General features: G+C 35.5%; 2 protein-coding genes across 3 annotated transcripts; both read left to right on the top strand.

Annotated features, from left to right (window-relative positions):
- Nucleotides 1-1,304: 1,304 nt before the first annotated feature.
- On the top strand, nucleotides 1,305-7,020 carry LOC108070546 (nuclear transcription factor Y subunit beta). The gene is given in 4 exon segments (XM_070285804.1): nucleotides 1,305-1,350; nucleotides 2,796-3,043; nucleotides 6,016-6,138; nucleotides 6,196-7,020. Coding segments are annotated over 3 exon segments (1,125 nt in total). The 5' UTR covers nucleotides 1,305-1,350; nucleotides 2,796-2,866.
- Nucleotides 7,021-7,662: 642 nt separating this feature from the next.
- On the top strand, nucleotides 7,663-14,307 carry LOC108070551 (uncharacterized). 2 transcript variants are annotated; one of them, XM_070285977.1, is made up of 4 exons: nucleotides 7,663-7,799; nucleotides 12,023-12,160; nucleotides 12,225-12,617; nucleotides 13,708-14,307. In XM_070285977.1, the coding sequence occupies exon 4, from the start codon at nucleotides 13,751-13,753 to the stop codon at nucleotides 14,012-14,014; it is 264 nt and encodes an 87-aa protein (XP_070142078.1). In that variant the 5' UTR covers nucleotides 7,663-7,799; nucleotides 12,023-12,160; nucleotides 12,225-12,617; nucleotides 13,708-13,750; the 3' UTR covers nucleotides 14,015-14,307. The 2 variants fall into 2 exon arrangements, with proteins under 2 accessions (XP_070142078.1, XP_017016566.1); XM_017161077.3 differs by lacking the exon at nucleotides 12,023-12,160.
- Nucleotides 14,308-18,082: the final 3,775 nt, after the last annotated feature.

Raw genomic sequence — 18,082 nt, forward strand, 5'->3', positions numbered from 1 at the left:
TGGCAACGGCCAGACGATTGTCTGTGCTTTTCTCGAAGGTGAACCAGAATGCCACCACTGCCACCGCCACGTCTCCGGGTCTCCGGGTCTCGAATCTCGGATCCCAGGTCTTTTCCAGTCCCAGGTCTCTTAGCCTCTAGTCTCGGATCGCAGGTCTGTCGATGTCTGGGCAATTGAAGCGCACCGAGAGCTGAACCGGATTGCCACCGTGCACATCTTTTGAAAGTGAGCGGCCGAGTGCTGCGATGTGCCACGCTGCGACTTCATCAATTCTAGAGCAAATGAATGTCTCTTGCCAACGGCAGCGATGAAAATTTATTGCAGCATTCGATTTTAATTAGTCTAATTTATGATAATTTTTTGCAAATCGAAATTAAATGCTGTCAGTTGTCGAGCGGAATTGCAAAAGCACAGCATCCGTTGGGAGTGCAAGTTCTGGGAGGGCCACATTGAAAATGAAGACACTTATTAGCTTTTATATATATATATATATAATAATTTAATATAGAAGATAATTATAATGATTGTATTAACATAAATATATCCGGTTACTTATTATAAGCAATTAAAATGGTGATTAATATTTTTGTAATTATTTCTGAAATTAAATCCTGACAACATCTATAAATTCATTTGATTCGTTTTCATTGTTTAAAGATAATTAAAAATATAAACCTTTATTGTTTAATGAATATTTTAGTAACTTAAATATTTTCCATTATTTTCTTTCCTCAACTTTAAACTCCCTTTTACTTTCCGCTCTTTCTCCCCCTACTTTTCCAATCAATGCCGCCTCGAGTTCGTTGCCTAAGTCTTTCGTTTATCCAGCGCTAATGAACGAAAATTTCGCACTAAGCGCGCGACAATTAAATGGAATTGCCGTTAAGTTGGCCAAGTGGCATCATCAATAAGCAGAAATTTGCACTAATTTTTTGTTGTTTCTTTTTTTTTTTTTTGGCGGCTTTGCGACACAGACGAGCAAACATCAACAAACCGCGAAAACAAAACAAAACAAAAGAGATTCACTCGCATAGTGGAAAAAAAAGATCCCCCGCACTCATGAATGAGAGAATAATACCCGACAGCTTTGGAGCAGCTCGGAGAGCTCCACGAGACACGATGATTTAGTTTTCCAGCTTCGGCTGCGGTTGCTCTTTGGCAATTCCAGCGATGACGCTGTGGATTTGGTCGCTGGCAGCCTCGCTCATCTGCAGAGAGGGGCCCACTGATCGCGGCCCAGCGAGTGCACTGCTCTTGAGTATAAAACTAAAATTGATGCGAATTTTTTTACAACTTTTGCATCAACTTCAAACGCGGCCACACGTGCTCCTCGGCTCGCATCGCCTTAAAGTGAGTCCCGATCCTAATACGAGATCCGAAACGATACGGCATCGCATACCAGTGTGTTTTTCTCGTGCGCGGCGGCAAAGTGCGTGGCATTCAAATTGTGTGCTGCAGAGTTGAGCAATCAATTAGTTCCCATGAGGAGCAACAAGTGCTGGATATAGTCAGAACGAACTGGGAATTTTTAAATTTGAAAAGTGTGAACAAATCTGCGGGCTAGGAAAAGTAGCTTGGAAACCCTTTAAATGGGATTTCGGGTTGGAGCTTTATAGATGCAGGGATTTTTTGTAGTATATTTATTTATTTATTTTGTTTATTAAAGTCAAAAAGTTGGATTAATACATATTAATTTGTGAATGAAAATTTAACTAAATTGGATAGGCAAAAGGCAATTTTTTAAACAGAGTTTAACTTTGTTGAATTTCAATTAAAGAAAACATTAATTTCGTTATTCAATATATGCTTATTTATTTGATATTTACATACCTTATTATATATACAAAATATTTTTAAAAAATTAATCCTATTGAAACTCCTATTTAAATTATATATCAAATAATTAATACAATTATGTATTTATTCAATGCCATACATTTATGGGACATTTACTTATTTAATTGTGAATACAAAAAATTAAATCTAAGATGGAAAAAAATATATTTAAATATAAAATAAATATTTAAATATATTTGTATAACAAATAGATTTCTTTAAAATTATTTTTTATAATTCTACTAAAATCCTTCCATAAATCCTTATACAAGGAACCTTTTTCTCATAAGACTCTCATTTGTAAAACTCATAAACCCGTGCTGTTAAATCTCAATAACTTAAATTCAACATTTGCATGAGTCACTATATTTATTGACGTACTAAACGTATAATAATTATATTATATAATCGAGCTAGCTTTCCATTAAATAAATAAATGCCCAAAGAGCATTAAATTGATTGTAAAACTGCCTCCCAATAACAATAAAAATACCCAACAAGCTGGCTAGCATTAACGCTCAGCTTTACTACATAAAATCCCAGCTTTGCAGTAATCAAATTATGATGGAACAATGTTGTAAACAAGAATTCTGCGCAATAGCTTTAACCCCAAGATAAACAATTGGAGTTATTATCAATTAAGATCCATTAGAAGCATCCGCTGCCCCGCAAAGAAAAAAAAAGTGAATGCAATCGTCGGCGGCAGCTGCAACATCGCAGCAGCAGCAATACCCGATTGTCCATTAGCAGTTGTGGTTGCCTACTCCTCTAGCAGCACATAATAGACATGTACGATAGATAGATATAAAATAAAATTACATACCGAGAAGGAGAAGAAGATGCCAGCTTCCTTTCTAAAATAGCTGAAAAACCGAAATGCATTAAGCCCGAAAACAGAAAATTAATATCTTCAACCCACTCGACTCGTTTTCTTTCGATTTTCGTTTTGTATTTTTTAGATAGCAAAAAAATCACATTTAAATTACGTATTACCAAAAAGAAAAAAACACACAAAACAACAACAGACATCATGGCAGCGAACAAATCACCGCAGCAGCATGAACAGCAACAGCAGCAGCAGCAGCAGCAGCATCACAGACAGCAGCAACATCTTCAGATTCAGTTTCAGTTTTGGTGGAGGAGCCCCTGCCTTCTGATAGTCGTGTTGGGACTGCTCTCGATGCTGGCGGGGAACTGTGTCAATGGGGTAAGTCGTCCTCTTCCCACCGATCGTAATCGTAATCGTAATAGTAACAGTAATCGTAATCCTAATCCTGTACAGTACCAAAATAGGGCACACTTGAAAAAAGATCTAAGAAGAGGGTAAAAAGATATTGTCTAGAACAATCTAGAAACTCAAAATGTATTGAATCTTAAAGTATTTTCATGCTAAACTATATATATATTCCAACTTAAAATGATTTTCCTCTTCAAGACATTTTCCTTACATTTACAAAATTAATTTATCCAAGTGCATAGAGACCCAGAAACCCCGTTCCCTTTTCCAATTACCATTTTTATAACCAGCCATCATGGCAAAATAAACAACTTCTCTTGTGTAAAAGCCTTTTTATGAGCTTGGGAAATGGCTTATTGAATAATAATCTAAGCATTGATTTGACAACTTCATTGGCCGTGCCTGGTTGTATATCTTTGGTGTATCAATGTGAGCCGGAGATGCCACACAAAAAAGTGTCATCTGAGATAATTTTCGTACATTCATTCCGCATAGAAAGATTGTGCACACCATTTGTCTCTTGTTTGATTGGGATCTCACTCAGCCAGCAACAACAGTGGCGGCAACAACAAACTCCCACGCAAAGTTGCAGCCACAACACAGCAACAGCAACAACAACAGACAGCAGACAGCAACACCAGCAACAATTACAATTGTTGCCTAAAAAGAAAAAAATAACCAAAAAAAGAGCTTGGCCATCTTCCTTTCATGCCGCATGCAATGTTGCAAGTGCAGAAGAGCCAAAAGAAGCTGGCCAAGAGTTCGGTTGGGAAAATGAGGGGGCACCCAAAGGGGGTGTAGCCGACACACGAAGCAGACAACCTGTCTGCCAAAGTGTTAGACAACTTCTCACGTCCCCGCCAGAAATGCACACAGAAAGAGCTCCCCCTGGAGAGGAGCCGAGGCTCTTTCTAAAAAGGTGTCGTCATGAGTCTTTCTTCCTCTGTTTTAAATACACTGGCTAAGGGGAAGTTTATTTTTAGATTGGGCTAGGGACTAAGAGGAAGCTGTTAAGTAAATGAATAGTAAATTCAAAAAATATATATAGGGATATATTTCTGCAATTCCTACTTAAAGAAGCTTAATTTATGAAATATAGAACTTAAAAAAATATAATAATATTCATAAATATCTACACATAATATAGTTTACCTAGGCTCAACATAAAGTGTAAACAACATTCGCTTTTTACCATTTGAGACCCTCTTGTCCGCTGTGTGTTACATTATCAATTAGCCTTGGTTACCCCTCAGCCGCGCTCGGCAAACAGAAATAAAAGGAAAATACAGGGAAAATTAACCATTTTCCAGTTGTAACTCTCATGCCGTCTCGTCTGGTTGATATTTAAAGGAAAATGGTTCGGCCAAAGGTTGAGAGTGGAGGGAAATAATTGATGGTGATGGTGCGGGAAGGGGGAGCGCATCTTCAGTAGATCCAAGGTACTGGGACTGAGTCTGCTTTGCTTTTTGGGTTACTGAGGCAATGGGCGGTTAACATGGTTTGTTGTTTCATTTCTGCCTTTTTCGAGTGTCTCTTGAAAATGTTAAAAAGCCCAGGAAAGCCCAGTTATTAGCGTGAAAATTGCCAAGTGATTGAGAAAAGTTAAGCCGAAAAACGAGGCAGTGTAAATGTTTGAAGTGGTATTTTAAGTGGGGTATAAAGTGGGAAAGGTAGTTTCCTTTAAGGAGTTAGGAAAAAGTAGCATATATTTTTAGAAAAAATTAATTTATGTAATTAAAAGAAATTAAGATTTTTGAAATTTGTATTTTAGGTGCCAGGGAAAGTCGTCATCCAGTTCCAGGTTTATGCAAATATTACCAGAAATTATGATATAACTTTATTTACAAATTAGACCAAGTACTCTGCTATTGAGCTCCTCGTATATCCCTAATATTTCCAATGAAAGTAGTCTTTCTTAAGTATTTTATTATTATTATTTTATGTGAAATTTATAACCATTTTGAATAAAGATATTAAAATCTCCTAAGCAATCCCTAATGCTTCCCAAGAAGAAATCCCAAGCCTTTCTCACCCCCTTCAAACGGCTGAACATTGCCAATCACTTTTGCCCCGTCGAAACACCTTCCATTAGCATAAATTCGGCATTAACCCAAATAACCCCCTTAACCCCCTGGGAGACTGAATTGGAAGAAGGAGATGCCGCCGAAGGGAGAGAGATTTATTTGAGCGTAACGGCGGTGGTGGCGGCAACAATGGGAAACTGCATTCGGATTAGAAATTGAGGCAAGATCAAGATAGATGGCTAGATGCAACCTGCAACATGGGGCTGGAACCGATGTATGGATGAGTCTGCTCCATCGACACAAAAGAATCCAAGTGCTTGGATCCCTTCCGAGTGTGTGTGTGTTGGGTTTTATTGTTTTATTTTTTCGCTCTTTTCGACTGTTTGGCTTTTCAGCTCTTCGACTCTTTAGCTTTTTGGCTTTTCATGGTTTCGTACGCATGAGATTGACAGTCGGTTGTCACATGGGGCACACACGCGGAGCACACAATTATTTGCAACTGTTGCAAGTGCACAATTTTCAACACTCACTGGTTCTTTTGTTGGTTTCTGTTAGTTTTTCGTGTGTTGCTGCATTTGCATTTTAAATGTGTGTCTGTGTGGCAATTGTTTCAAATTGTAATTTGTTATTGTTTAGAGTTCATTTTGTTGTTGCCGCTTGAGCAATATATGGCTGCCACATGCCACCCACAATTGAAGGTCGCCCAGCCACTGAGCTGAGATAATTCACACGGAGATCCGCCAAATGGAGTCATAATTTAATTCCATATTTTTTTTAGGTGTTGAGAGAATTGCTATTAAATGCATTATAATAATATTTTATATACGAAATGGGGGCCAATGGTATTCAAATATAATTGCTTAATTATTTGCTTTACTTCATAGCTGACTCTTAATTGTTTTATGTACATTTTTCCAGCAAATCGATGGCTATATTGCTGGCGAGGATTACCCCGCTTACGATGCTGTGCCCAAGGGTCTGGCCTTCAACTGCCAGGGTCGCCAGCCAGGTTACTATGCGGACACAGAGACGCGTTGTCAGGTGAAGTAGAACCTTAAATGGCCATATATATTGCATATTAATTACCCCCTTTTACAGGTGTGGCATTGGTGCCTCCACTCGGGCCACCAGTACTCCTTCCTCTGCCCCAATGGCACCGTCTTCAACCAGGCCGTTCGCGTCTGCGATTGGTGGTCCAATGTGAACTGCGCCGGCTCGGAGCAGCTCTACCAGAACAACGACGAGCTCTATCGCATCCCCGAGAAGCAGCAGTCGTCGAGTGATGTATGATATGAGGCCGATGATGAGTATAAGATTGGGACAGCAGCAGCAAACGGAACCACAGCACAGCAGCGCGGAGGCAGACAGCGGCAATTTCAAAAGGAGAAACAGCAACAGCAGCAGCAACATCAACTCAACAGCAACAATAGAATCGTAGATAGCAGCAACTACAGTAAAATGACCAAAAATAGCTTTAGAGGTAGCATGAGATTTACCACACCAAGTACCAATCCTCAATCGTCGTACTCATCATCACAGCAGCAGCAGCAACAGGAGCAGCCACAGCAGAAACAGCAACATAAATCTAGTAAAAATAGCGAAAGAAAATCAAAGCCTAGCAGTAGCAATAAGCCCAATAGACTTAGCCATAGCGATAGGGAAAGCAACCGCAACCAAACTAGAACTAGGAATCGCACTCACAGCAATAGCCCGCATCAAGGCAAAAAAAAGAACCCAAACAATAGCAATTCCAACACCCAAAACACCCACAACAACTCGCGAGGCAAGCAGCGCTATAACACTAACAAATTCGAAAACGATGCGGAGCTCAAGGATTACAAGAGCAAGATCAAGAACAAATACAACATCGATTATGACCATTCTTTGGATGAAGAATATGAAATAATCGAGGCCATCGAATGAGTTTTAAATGCACAGCAAGGAAAAGCATAAAGCAAATGTTTGAATTTGTTTGTAAGCAAATTTTCAAAATGCACAAATAACATTTGTCTTTGGCAAAGAGATTCCTAAAAGTAGATTCCTAAATTTTAAAATCCCTTAAAAAACAGAATAATTTTTCCAATTTATAAAAAAAGTTATATATTTTGCTCTGTGTACTTGCTTTGTACTCATTGTTCTTGTTGTTGTCACAAAAACCTAAATTTTGGCGCTAAATTCCACGTTATGTTTTTTGAATGTTTCCCAAAATTATCTTTTGTATATAATTTGTTAGTACTTATAAAGAAAACACATTTCTTTCATTGTTAAATATCCACAAAAACACACACATACATACCTTTCATGTTCATTTAAACAAAAACATCAAAGTAAATAAAATTTTAAAAAATAACTGCTTTCAAGTTTACTCACTGCTTGTTTTAGTTAGTTAGCTTATTTAAATTTAAAGCAGTCCAAGTGCGCCAAAAGCTTTTCAACTGCTTGGCTGACTAACTTTAAAGATCATGATCAATATAGTTGCCTCTCTTACTCTTTTGAGTATTTTTAAAGCTCAACTTGACAGCAATCAGCTGTGGAACATATGGTCTTAAAGCTTTCGATCCGTTTGTCAGAAGAAGAAGATTAGCAAAATTATCAAAAATTATTTGTTTTGTGCTGTGTCCCACATTTTATTTTGTTTTATTTTATTTATATATTTTTTTAATGATTTGAAAATGTGCCAGGAGCTTGGGATAAACAGAGACGTAAGTATGGGGTCATTATTATAAGAGCAACTTCAATTGAAAGTTACTCGTTTGAGCACTGAAAACTTTTGGAAAATGTATATAAAAACGCGGAATAAATGCTTGATGAATGCACAGAGAGAAATACTATAGGTTGAGATTTTAAAAATCAATAATTTGAGGATTTCGTTTACCTTTTTTGAGAATTTTAAGACTGCTCTGGAGTATGTTATACCGCTTACTAAATAAGTTATTTATTATCAAATTGATTGAATTTTTCTTCTCACCCAATCAAAAATTCTCTCTGTGTATGAATGCCTTGCCATGAAGCTGGATTAAAATTAAATGGGAAGAGGAAAAGTAGACAATGCATTGCAATGGTTAGGCCGACATATTAAGTTAGCTAATAGCCCTTCACTGGCTTAGCATCTTGAATAAAGGGTTTTATAAAAAATCGTTTGAGGTTGATTTCTATAGAAAATGAGATAAGTTATTTTACAAATCAGAAACTAAGTTTCAGGCTTAAAGAAAACATGTTTAACTTTGTAAACAAGCTTTTTTGCTAGTCTCTAATTTAATACAAACAAAATTTTAATTGTAAATAAATACCTCATAATTTTATAGTATGTGCAATATATTTTTATATATATCCATTACTTATGTTTACTTTTAATTAGTTTTTTTTTTATAAATTGACAGGAAACAACTTCCCTGTTAACGCTCATTTTAAAAGAAAGTGTTGAAGAAACTCCCACTTAAATTTGTAGGCAAAGCCATGAAAGAGGTGTTGAACGTTTATCTCCCTCCTTTAATCTGTGTTGATGGTAACCCATTACCCTCCCATCGGGCCATTTCCACGCCATCTACATTCGAAATGAGGGGGAAAAAGAGTTAAAACCGAAATGGAGAAGAAGTAGTTCAAGTTTTGTGTGCCACCACGGGGAGACTTCATTTCTGCGTACGGCAAAAGGCGAAATAATCGCAGGTAATTATATATACCTGTATATACATACTACACCTACGCAATGCTGGTCGCCGCTCATGCATAAGAAATAAGCCTATACGACTGCGATGCGGAAATATCGGGGCTTTAAGCAAATGAACTGACCGAAATAAGACACAAAATCAAAATGAAAACTAAAGCCAAAACCCCAAAAACAAGAAACCTAATTAAAAGTCAATTTCAATTTCAGTCATTAACCGAAAGCGGCACAAAGTGTGACACAGTTTTGTTTGAAGCTCTTCGTCTTAACCCTCTCTTGCCCCCCCCAAAAGTGAGCCCTGTAAATCACAAATAGTGTTCATTTTCTCGACTTGACTTGACCATTCACTCGCCGGTCACCCACATTCGCGTCGTTCCCCCCAATTTCGGTTCACGTTTTTTAATGGGTTAGACAACCACAACTGGTAACTGGAGTCAAGTTAACACCATTTGCATTATGTAAGGAGCTTAAACAATATTTTTTTTCCTTCCCCCACTTTTGCTTTGTTACGGTTTTGGCTGGAAGTGTCCACTAATTAATATGCAACTAAATAATTTACAATGTGACGCGAATTTCATGCAAAATATGAACCGAAATATGAGACGATGCCAGAGGAGGAGGAGGCTGGTGGTGGTGGGAGAGGGGAAAACGTTGTGGGCAAAACAAGAAATTATTTCATTAACTCGGCTTGATGTTGAAATTGTCTTCAATAAATTGCGCAAATTAAATTTATTTGCCAGAAGGCAGGAAGGGGTAGCTTGTGCCCGAGTCCGGGGAAGCTTAAATGCTCTTGAAATGAAAGGAATTTTAAGGGAAATAATGAAATTAAATTGAGGGAGTTATTGATATTATAAGGCTTTTTTCACAATTTTGTATCTACTTTTAATAATTGGTATTTAATTTTAGTTTTAAATATGGTTAACAATCGAAAATCAAGTTACAATTAAAACGAAAAATATCCCCTGAAATTTTAAAGAATTTCCCATTTAATAAGTTGGAATATTTAAAAATTAGTGTTTACTTATATATATATATTTCTTTATATACAAAAAATAATACCACTCTTACCATTCCATTGGCTACTAGTCTATTGAATTTCAAAACATATTTATAGCCTTACCTCAACAAAATCCTAGGTTGCATAATTATTATTATTTATAGAAACAATTTGCTTAATTGCCAAACCACTTTGCTTGCTTCGCTTGATTGTAGTAATAATTGCTGCACACCAAAACTCTTTTTTTTTATTGAAAAGCTTTGCCAAATAGTGACCAGGGTCCGAGAAAAAAGCAGGGTAACCGAGTCGGCAAAATGTCAGAAGGTCTCTCAAGGTGTCTGGGTCTGGTCTCGCAAAACCGGTAGATCCACGCACCAGCCAAGCGCTCGGAACTCATCTCCATCGGATGTGGATGTGGAGAGGTGGCTTCTGCGAAATCTTCTTGCCCATTTGCACGACCTGTCAAACCGAATCGGGCTGTCCGGAGACTACGCTGACTTTATGCGACAGTTCAACTTCAGCATTTGCCATTTTTGCATCAGGAAGATGCTCCTTTCCCCCTCTGAAAATCCCCCGCAAAAGCGAAGGCAATCCGCATCTGCAACTGGTTTTCTTTTATTTTTGCCACTGCAGTTTGGGTTTTCTGGCCGCTGTCTTATAAATATGTTGCGTCTTTTCGCATGCGTTTTGAAAATTAATGCAAAACATTTCCAGCTCCAGCCAAGAGGCGTCTCTTTGGAACAGGTCCCCTCAAGTTGAAGTTGATTTGTGTGCTTAGTATAATTGCTGCGATTATCGAGTTGCCGAAGAGGCAAGTTTGACTCTGAATTTGAGTTTCTGTTTGAATTTGAGCACTGCCTCATCTCATCTCAACTCAACTCGTAGTCGTGGGTAAGGTTAAGTCGGTGGTTTGCGTTTAGCGATTGTCAAGTGTATTCAAAACTACGAGAGATGCAATCTCCGGCCAGGTTTTGACTGCGGCCTGTCTTGAATTGTCGATCTGCCCGCTGATGGATAGGCTATGGTACTGACCACTGGGTGTGGCTTATAAAGGGGGTTTCAAGGAAATTTATTTGAAAAGTTTTGTAAGGAAAATGTAGATATTACAAGTATTGTTTAAAATATAAAATAATAATAACAGCATTTAAAATAGTTAAAAAAAATTATTGAAAAGTATCAGGAACTATACTATGGATAGTTTTGAGGCCAATTACATCATCCGTTTTTATTTACAATATAATACTAATTTATTTATTATTATTTATTCTCCTCCCCTGTAGAGTTCATTATCATTCCCAAAAAGTGACAGATCTATGATCCAGTTTGATTTGAACTCTTATGAGCACCTAAACATATACAAATTGATGAACGTTCATTATCAGGGTCATCTGGGAGGTAAAGTGGCATAATTAGTTGACTGATCTCTGATCCATTTGAATTTATATTTTTAAGCTTCCTCCAAATGACGAGCATTATGAATTAATAAAAAGAAAAATTAAGTGGATTTAGAGATCAGGGTCAGACCGGGAGACAAAGTGGGTGACAGAGGTAGGTTACTGCTCTTGGATCAATTTAAAATTTAACCTGTTAAAATTGTTGAACAAAATGTAAGGTCAATGTGGCTGCAAAGAAATTTGATGGATTTATTTTGGGATACATCAAGTTGATTAACCTAATGGCTAGAGTGTGAAAATTACCTTAACTTAATTATTGATGGTTTTGTTAATGAACCTGTGATTATATATTTGTTGTAATTACTTATTTCTTAAACCTTAATTTGAGTTTTATTAATAAAAATAAATATTAATCACCATTAGTAAAAACCGATTATTTATAAAGGAAAATCTGCAAAAGTGCCTTAAATTAGTCTAAAGGAAAACTAAAAATTAGTCTAAACTAACTATAAGAAAAAAGGTATTAAAGGAAATACTTGCGAACATAATTCTTGTTAGATAAATATTATTAAATAATTTTTAAATATTTTATTGATTAAGTTCCGATTTCACAGGGAACAATCTAAAAAATGCCAAGCCAAAAACCATAACCATTTGATTACCTTATCTTGTTTTATTTCAGCCTTATCTTCTCATGTTTTCCCCTCTTCGTCTCGATCTTTAAATATTTTATTATTTTATTACAAAATCCCCGGCTAATTCAAGGTTCACCCTGACTAATTCGATCTTGTTTCCCCCTGCCCTCCCATTTGTCTCTATTTCAATTAAGTATTCAATCTGACCAAAAACCATTTTCTATGCTAATTCCAGCGACGGTAATCCGACCTGCCCCAAGCCTCCGATTCGATTTCCATACGATCTCCCAATTCGGTCACACCTCGTGCTCCAGTTTTTGGACCACTTTTTCGCAATCCAATTTGTTTACCCTTTTTACCCGTTCATCTTTCTGTGAGTCTCTAATTAATTTTCAATCAAATTAAAACGAAATTTGTTTTTATGCCCGTGTTTGCAGGGAGCCAAAGCAGCCGCAGCAGCGACTTTAGGGGTCTGACAAAGACAAAGGCCGAAAGAAAGGCGGAAGACCCAGAGAAAAGACCACAAAAGATTGGATGCTCTACACATATTAACATAATTAAGGTGCCTGCCCAATGGCTGGCCATTGAGAGAGATATATATCGGGAAAGACACGCACTTTTGTGCCGCGGCCATCAACACCGCTCGCCTCGAGTCCAATGCAAATGAGGCGACATCACTCAGCGGCCGAAAGCGAAATGTGCATCGTCAACACGAAGACCTAGAGCTGGCAATTGCATAATAGAGCCAACCAAAACCAAACACGACCTCATTTACAAAATCGCAAAACTTCGATCGACGACAACACACGGGCCGACTAGCAGACGAACAGGTAAACCTGAGGGGTAACAACTCTGTGGATTAAACAAATATTTTTCTTACATCTTTGGCAAGCAAAATATACTTGGAAAAAAATGTGCCACAAGACGCTCAACTGCAGTTAAACCTATTTTAAAAATGTTCCTTAAAGTAAAACCTTATTTTATATTTTATTTCCAAATTTGTACTATACCCTCGGGATTGTATAATTTTAGACAGAAGTTTGTTACACCCTTAAGAAGTTATTTCCGGCCCTATAAACCATATATATTCTTGATCATCATCAACAGGCAAATCTTTCTAGCCATGTCTTAGGGAAATACATTTTTTTTCAATTTTTGTCAAATTTGATAAGGGATTACATTGTCAAAATTCTCAAAAATTAACCAAAAATTTTGATCTCTTAAAATTTTAAATGTAGTATACAGATTTTTTAGCCTATTAAAAACTAGCATAGAAATGCTTTCCAAATTGAAATTAATGCTTTTTTGACCTAGCTAATTAAATAAAAATTAGCCTATAAAATGATGGATAAATATTTAAATTTGTATACCCCTTTGAGAATGTTATAAATTTAAGCCAGAAGCATTTTTGGCCTAGCTATTATATTTTTGTACCCTTTATAATAAATCAAGTGCAAACTGTAGAGGTAAACAAACTTCAGAGTGCTGGAGAAAGCTTTCTGTCTTGTTTATAACAATTCTAATAATTTTGAAAATTTAAAGTAACTGAAACAATAATTTGTTTACTACAAAAATAATTCTAGGCTGTCTTATAACATTTTAAGTAACTGAAGCAAACAAATATTTACTGAAATACTTAAACTTCTTCCAGTTAAAATCATATATCATTATCTACATAAACCCTAATATTTTGTATACATTTTCTAGTTTAAACTTCAAACCTTCCATATATAATACACACTTGCTACAAGTAAATCATTTTTGTAAATATCCAAGCTCTAGTTTCTTTTTTATTTACTGCAAAACTGTCAAGGTACTTGAAATAATAGGTTAAACCCCAAAGCAATACCTTATTTCTAAGCTCACTAGCCCACTATGCTGATAAATTTAAGTACAAAAACTGTTCTCCTTACTTTTCAGTGTTTTTTACCTGCATGACGTATACGTACCGTGGGCCGTAATAATGGACCTAATGGAGCTGCTGCATCAGCTTTTGCTGAACGTGTTCGACATCTTTAAGATCTACCTCAAGTTTGCCTTGATCACGCTGGTCATCTACTTCCTGGCCGAGTGGTATATCCTGCGTTATGGCGCCGAGCTGGAGGCCGAGCTGGATGCCCACCTGGTGGCCGGCGCCGAGCTGCGGCAGGAGTCCCCGGAGCGACCCGAATCGAACAGCACGCTAAGCAAGGTGTTTCGATTCGTGGTGAACTTTTTCATCCTATAATCGACTCAATAATATACACTCGACAAGGTCAATTGAGCAGCTGAATTCGCGGAATTGCAATTCGATTCAGCCAGCCACAGCTCAAGGCCCCCGCCCCGTCAGGAGAATGTAACCACTTTTGATACAATCGAACCAGTTGCATTTAACAACAGAAAAAAAAAACAGAAAAATAAAAACTAAAAGGCAATAAAGAAAAAACGACAAAACAAAACAAAGGCAAAGGTCTCGAAGTAAACACAATCTTTATATGTAATAAACAATAACAATAAGGAGCTATACAAAAACAAGTTGAACCGCTTTTTTGATTTTTGTAGGGATTGAGGGGGACCGAAGGAAACATTATTGTTTAAATTTTACATAGCCTTTGGTTTGGTTCTCTGGCTTAAGCAAATAAGAATGACTCAAAATCAGATTGGGGTGGGGTCTCCACGAATTTGGGCTAATTACACAGTTGGCAGTTTGACAACAACAAAGAAAACCTCAAGAAATTGCATTATAAACATTGGAATTGCACTCAGGGAAATTTAAATGTAATAATGATACTTTTTATAGACTTCTTAAGAAGGTTTCTTTATTACCACAGACATTCATCACAGGGGATTGTCATTTGAAATAAAGGAATGAAAAAGAAAAGAAATCCACAGAGTTTGTCAGAAGAAAGGAATTTATTTATTAAAATGTTATTATATTATATATATAGAAAGATATTACCACCTTTTTTCCATTTTATTTATTTATACTGCTTATTATATATTTATAAAGAGAAATTAAAAAGCCTCAGGTAAGATACATTAATAATTATTATTCTTAAGTTCATTAGCTTTGACTGTACAAAAATATTGTTAAGAATAATAATGAGGAGTAAAAATGTTTACTTTTTGGACGAAATTTTTTATTGGAATATATTATCAGCAAAATGAAATACATTTCTTCAAAAAATAAAGAGTCAAGCCTTATATTTTGCTTTTAATTTAATTTTCTATCATACCAATCTACAAGTTTTTTGTTGTATATTTTATGTCTTATTAAAATTATAGTTTCTACTAAATAATAATTGTATTAACTATACCTTTTATATAAAATATTGCTTCTACATGAATAAATTTCTTATAATTAAGTTTTACAAGAGCTTATATGTAGATTAGGTTATATCATTCTTTCTTTATATTCATTTAAAGCATTTCCCTGACTAATTGAAATATTTTCCTTTAAGCTTAAATTAAATCTAAGACTTTTAATATTTGGTAATTTATTAATCAAATCGAATAATTGAACAATTAAAATTATTAATATTATAAAATAGTTTTATTAAGTAATATTAAAATACCTCAGACTCAAAGACTCGTAAAACTTTAATAATTTATTTTCATCGCAGCATTTCCTTGCCAATTTGGCATAGTTATCACGGACAGCCCCTCTCCGAAAAAAAACAATATTTTTTAACAAATTGCTCGTTTTATCAGCTGGCATAACTCGAGCGATCACAGTTTGGATCTATTGATCGCTGGATTGTTGCTGGTCGGTGCTTAGTCGACCAGTTAAGTAGTAGTTACAACACGTTGTGCCGACTCTTGTTGCTTTTTTTTGTGACTTATTTTGTTGGTGTGTGGTACCTGCAACAAATGTGGAATACCGGTTCAACAAACCGTTCGACCCACACAAAACACTCACACACTGACAGTCGCCAACGCACACTGATCCAGAGCCGGGCGACACGGTGCTCTCATTCTCATACACAGATAGTCCACGGCACAGATATAGCACTAGGCAACAAAAAATAAAGTCTTGAAGGTATTACAAATTAAACAAAATATATAGTATTTATTTAGATTATTTTTAAAGGTTTTTTCATGGGCATTTCCTTTTGTTTGCTATAGTTTTTCATAATATTTAGAACAAGCTCGAGTTATTATGTACATAAATTTTGTATGTATATTTTCTATTCACTTTTACTATTCAAAATTAAACTTTCAAAAACATTTAAATTTTTTAAATAAAACAACTTGAATATACTTTATCTTTGGAATTTATTTCAATTTAAAATTCGATTAATTTAAGTGTCTATTTTAGTTATACTAATTAAAAATGTGTCATTATCTTATGATTATTTAATTTTAAAAATATGTATTTAAATTTATATTTTTGTTATTTATTTATTTCTATTTTTGTTGTATTCCAAAACCTTGTTACCTAGTGTCACCCAAGGGGTCTCCGTATTTGAATGTAACTAGATGTGAGATGTAAGGCACACGCCGTTAGCGATAAAGCACTCGACAATTCCGCATGCTACAGATACAGATACTAATACTACTTAAGATTTTAAGCCCGGCTCTGTTCCAATTTGAATACGCAGACAGTTGCAGCCTAAGCGGCAAGTTGAGTTCAGTTCAGTTCGCTCCAGTTGGGTTTAGTGCTTAAATTCAACTTTCACATACGGAACCGCAGCGCAGATGCAGTGCAGCATTATTACTATTAATGCTGTTGCTACTGCCATTGCGCTGAGAGAAAAAAATTGAGCTATCAAAAATCTTAATAAATATGAAACTATATATCCATTATTGCTTATAAAAAAAAATTTACAAAAAATAACACCATTGAAGAGCCTATATATTTATTTTACTACAATAAATCTACTCTAAACTTTTAATTTCAACATTATATAATTTCTTTCTATGTACTTAAAGCTGCTATACTTTGTGACGTAATAAAGGCAGCAATATATTCCATAAGCCGCTGTGAACGGGGCTTGATTGATTCCATTATGATGAGAGCCGCGAAATGTTTTGCATTATTTTGCATTCGAATTGAATTTCGATCTGTGGGTTTTCGGTCAATGGAATCCAGCTGGAAGTGCAGTCTTGACCAACTACAGTGGCTAGCATTTAATTGCCAAACGGAGCGAGGCACTCGAACGGGCGAACGGGCGAGCGAACCAGCAAACGAGCGAACCACGCGGCGTATGCGCAATAATTCATGAGGCGTTTAAATAATTTCTGTGTGTGTGACTAATGCGTTGGCAGATGGCCCGAGTTCGCTCGTTGGTTCGTTGGTTCGTTTGTTTTGGCCCGAAACGCGGTTCATTAATTGAACTGTAACCGTAATTTGGTTGTGTTATTGTTACCATTATGTCATTGCGGTCAGCTGGGTAGGAAAGCAGAAGGAAAAGCATTTAAGGCACTAAAAATAAACAATGCACACAGGCATATTAGTTGGTAAATCGATAATGGATCACGATCAAGCTATGTTAAGTAATGGGAAAAGGCCACAAAAAGCATGGATTTTTAATCGGAAGTGGTTAATTATAAAAGGAAATATAACTTTCGTTGATAAATAGTAGCAACTTTATTATAAGACGGCTATTTAAAGTTAAGGTAAAGGAAATTACTGGAATAAAATGTTTTTTTTTATTTTTAGCTTAAATTGGAGCAAAAATTGTATATATTTTTATTTTTATAGTTCAATAAAATATCCAAATCTATATATAAAATCATAATATTAACCTCCAATATAAATAAAAATAAATTATTGTAATAATACAGTATTTTAAAGCTTATTCCACGTATTATTTTATTTTTTAAATTTTTACGTTGTTTAAAAAATATACAAAATTACAGGACATTATTATAATAATTTAAATAATAATTAATAAATTAAAATAAATGTTTTTTATTCTTATTTAAAAATTAGGAATAATACAAAAATTATTTTCTTAATATTCTGACAATTAAACATTTTCCAATAATTCTAGAAATTATTTAACAAATTTATTTAATATTTAAATATATCTAGTTTATAAATATAACATATTTAAATAACAGAGATAATTTTAAAATATAAATAAACTCCTTATATGTTATTCCCCACCTTCTCTGATAAGCTCATACTAATTTCTGTTACATTTTTCCAATATTTTGCAAGAAGCATAGCAAAACGTCTGAAAAAATCTTAATCAATAAACCTGTTAAGCACGATTATCAAGCAGCCCAAGCTCAAAATGCAGAGCAAAGTCAGCCAAAGACAAAGGCAAAGTCAGGGCAAAGTCAAAGTTAAAGCCACCAAAGACACAAG

The sequence above is a fragment of the Drosophila kikkawai genome, chromosome 3L, assembly GCF_030179895.1.
Source record: "Drosophila kikkawai strain 14028-0561.14 chromosome 3L, DkikHiC1v2, whole genome shotgun sequence".
Taxonomy (NCBI): domain Eukaryota; kingdom Metazoa; phylum Arthropoda; class Insecta; order Diptera; family Drosophilidae; genus Drosophila; species Drosophila kikkawai.

Coding starts and splice junctions, on each gene's coding strand:
- LOC108070551 (XM_070285977.1), top strand. CDS start 13,751: ATGGACCTAATGGAGCTGCTGCATCAGCTTTTGCTGAACGTGTTCGAC.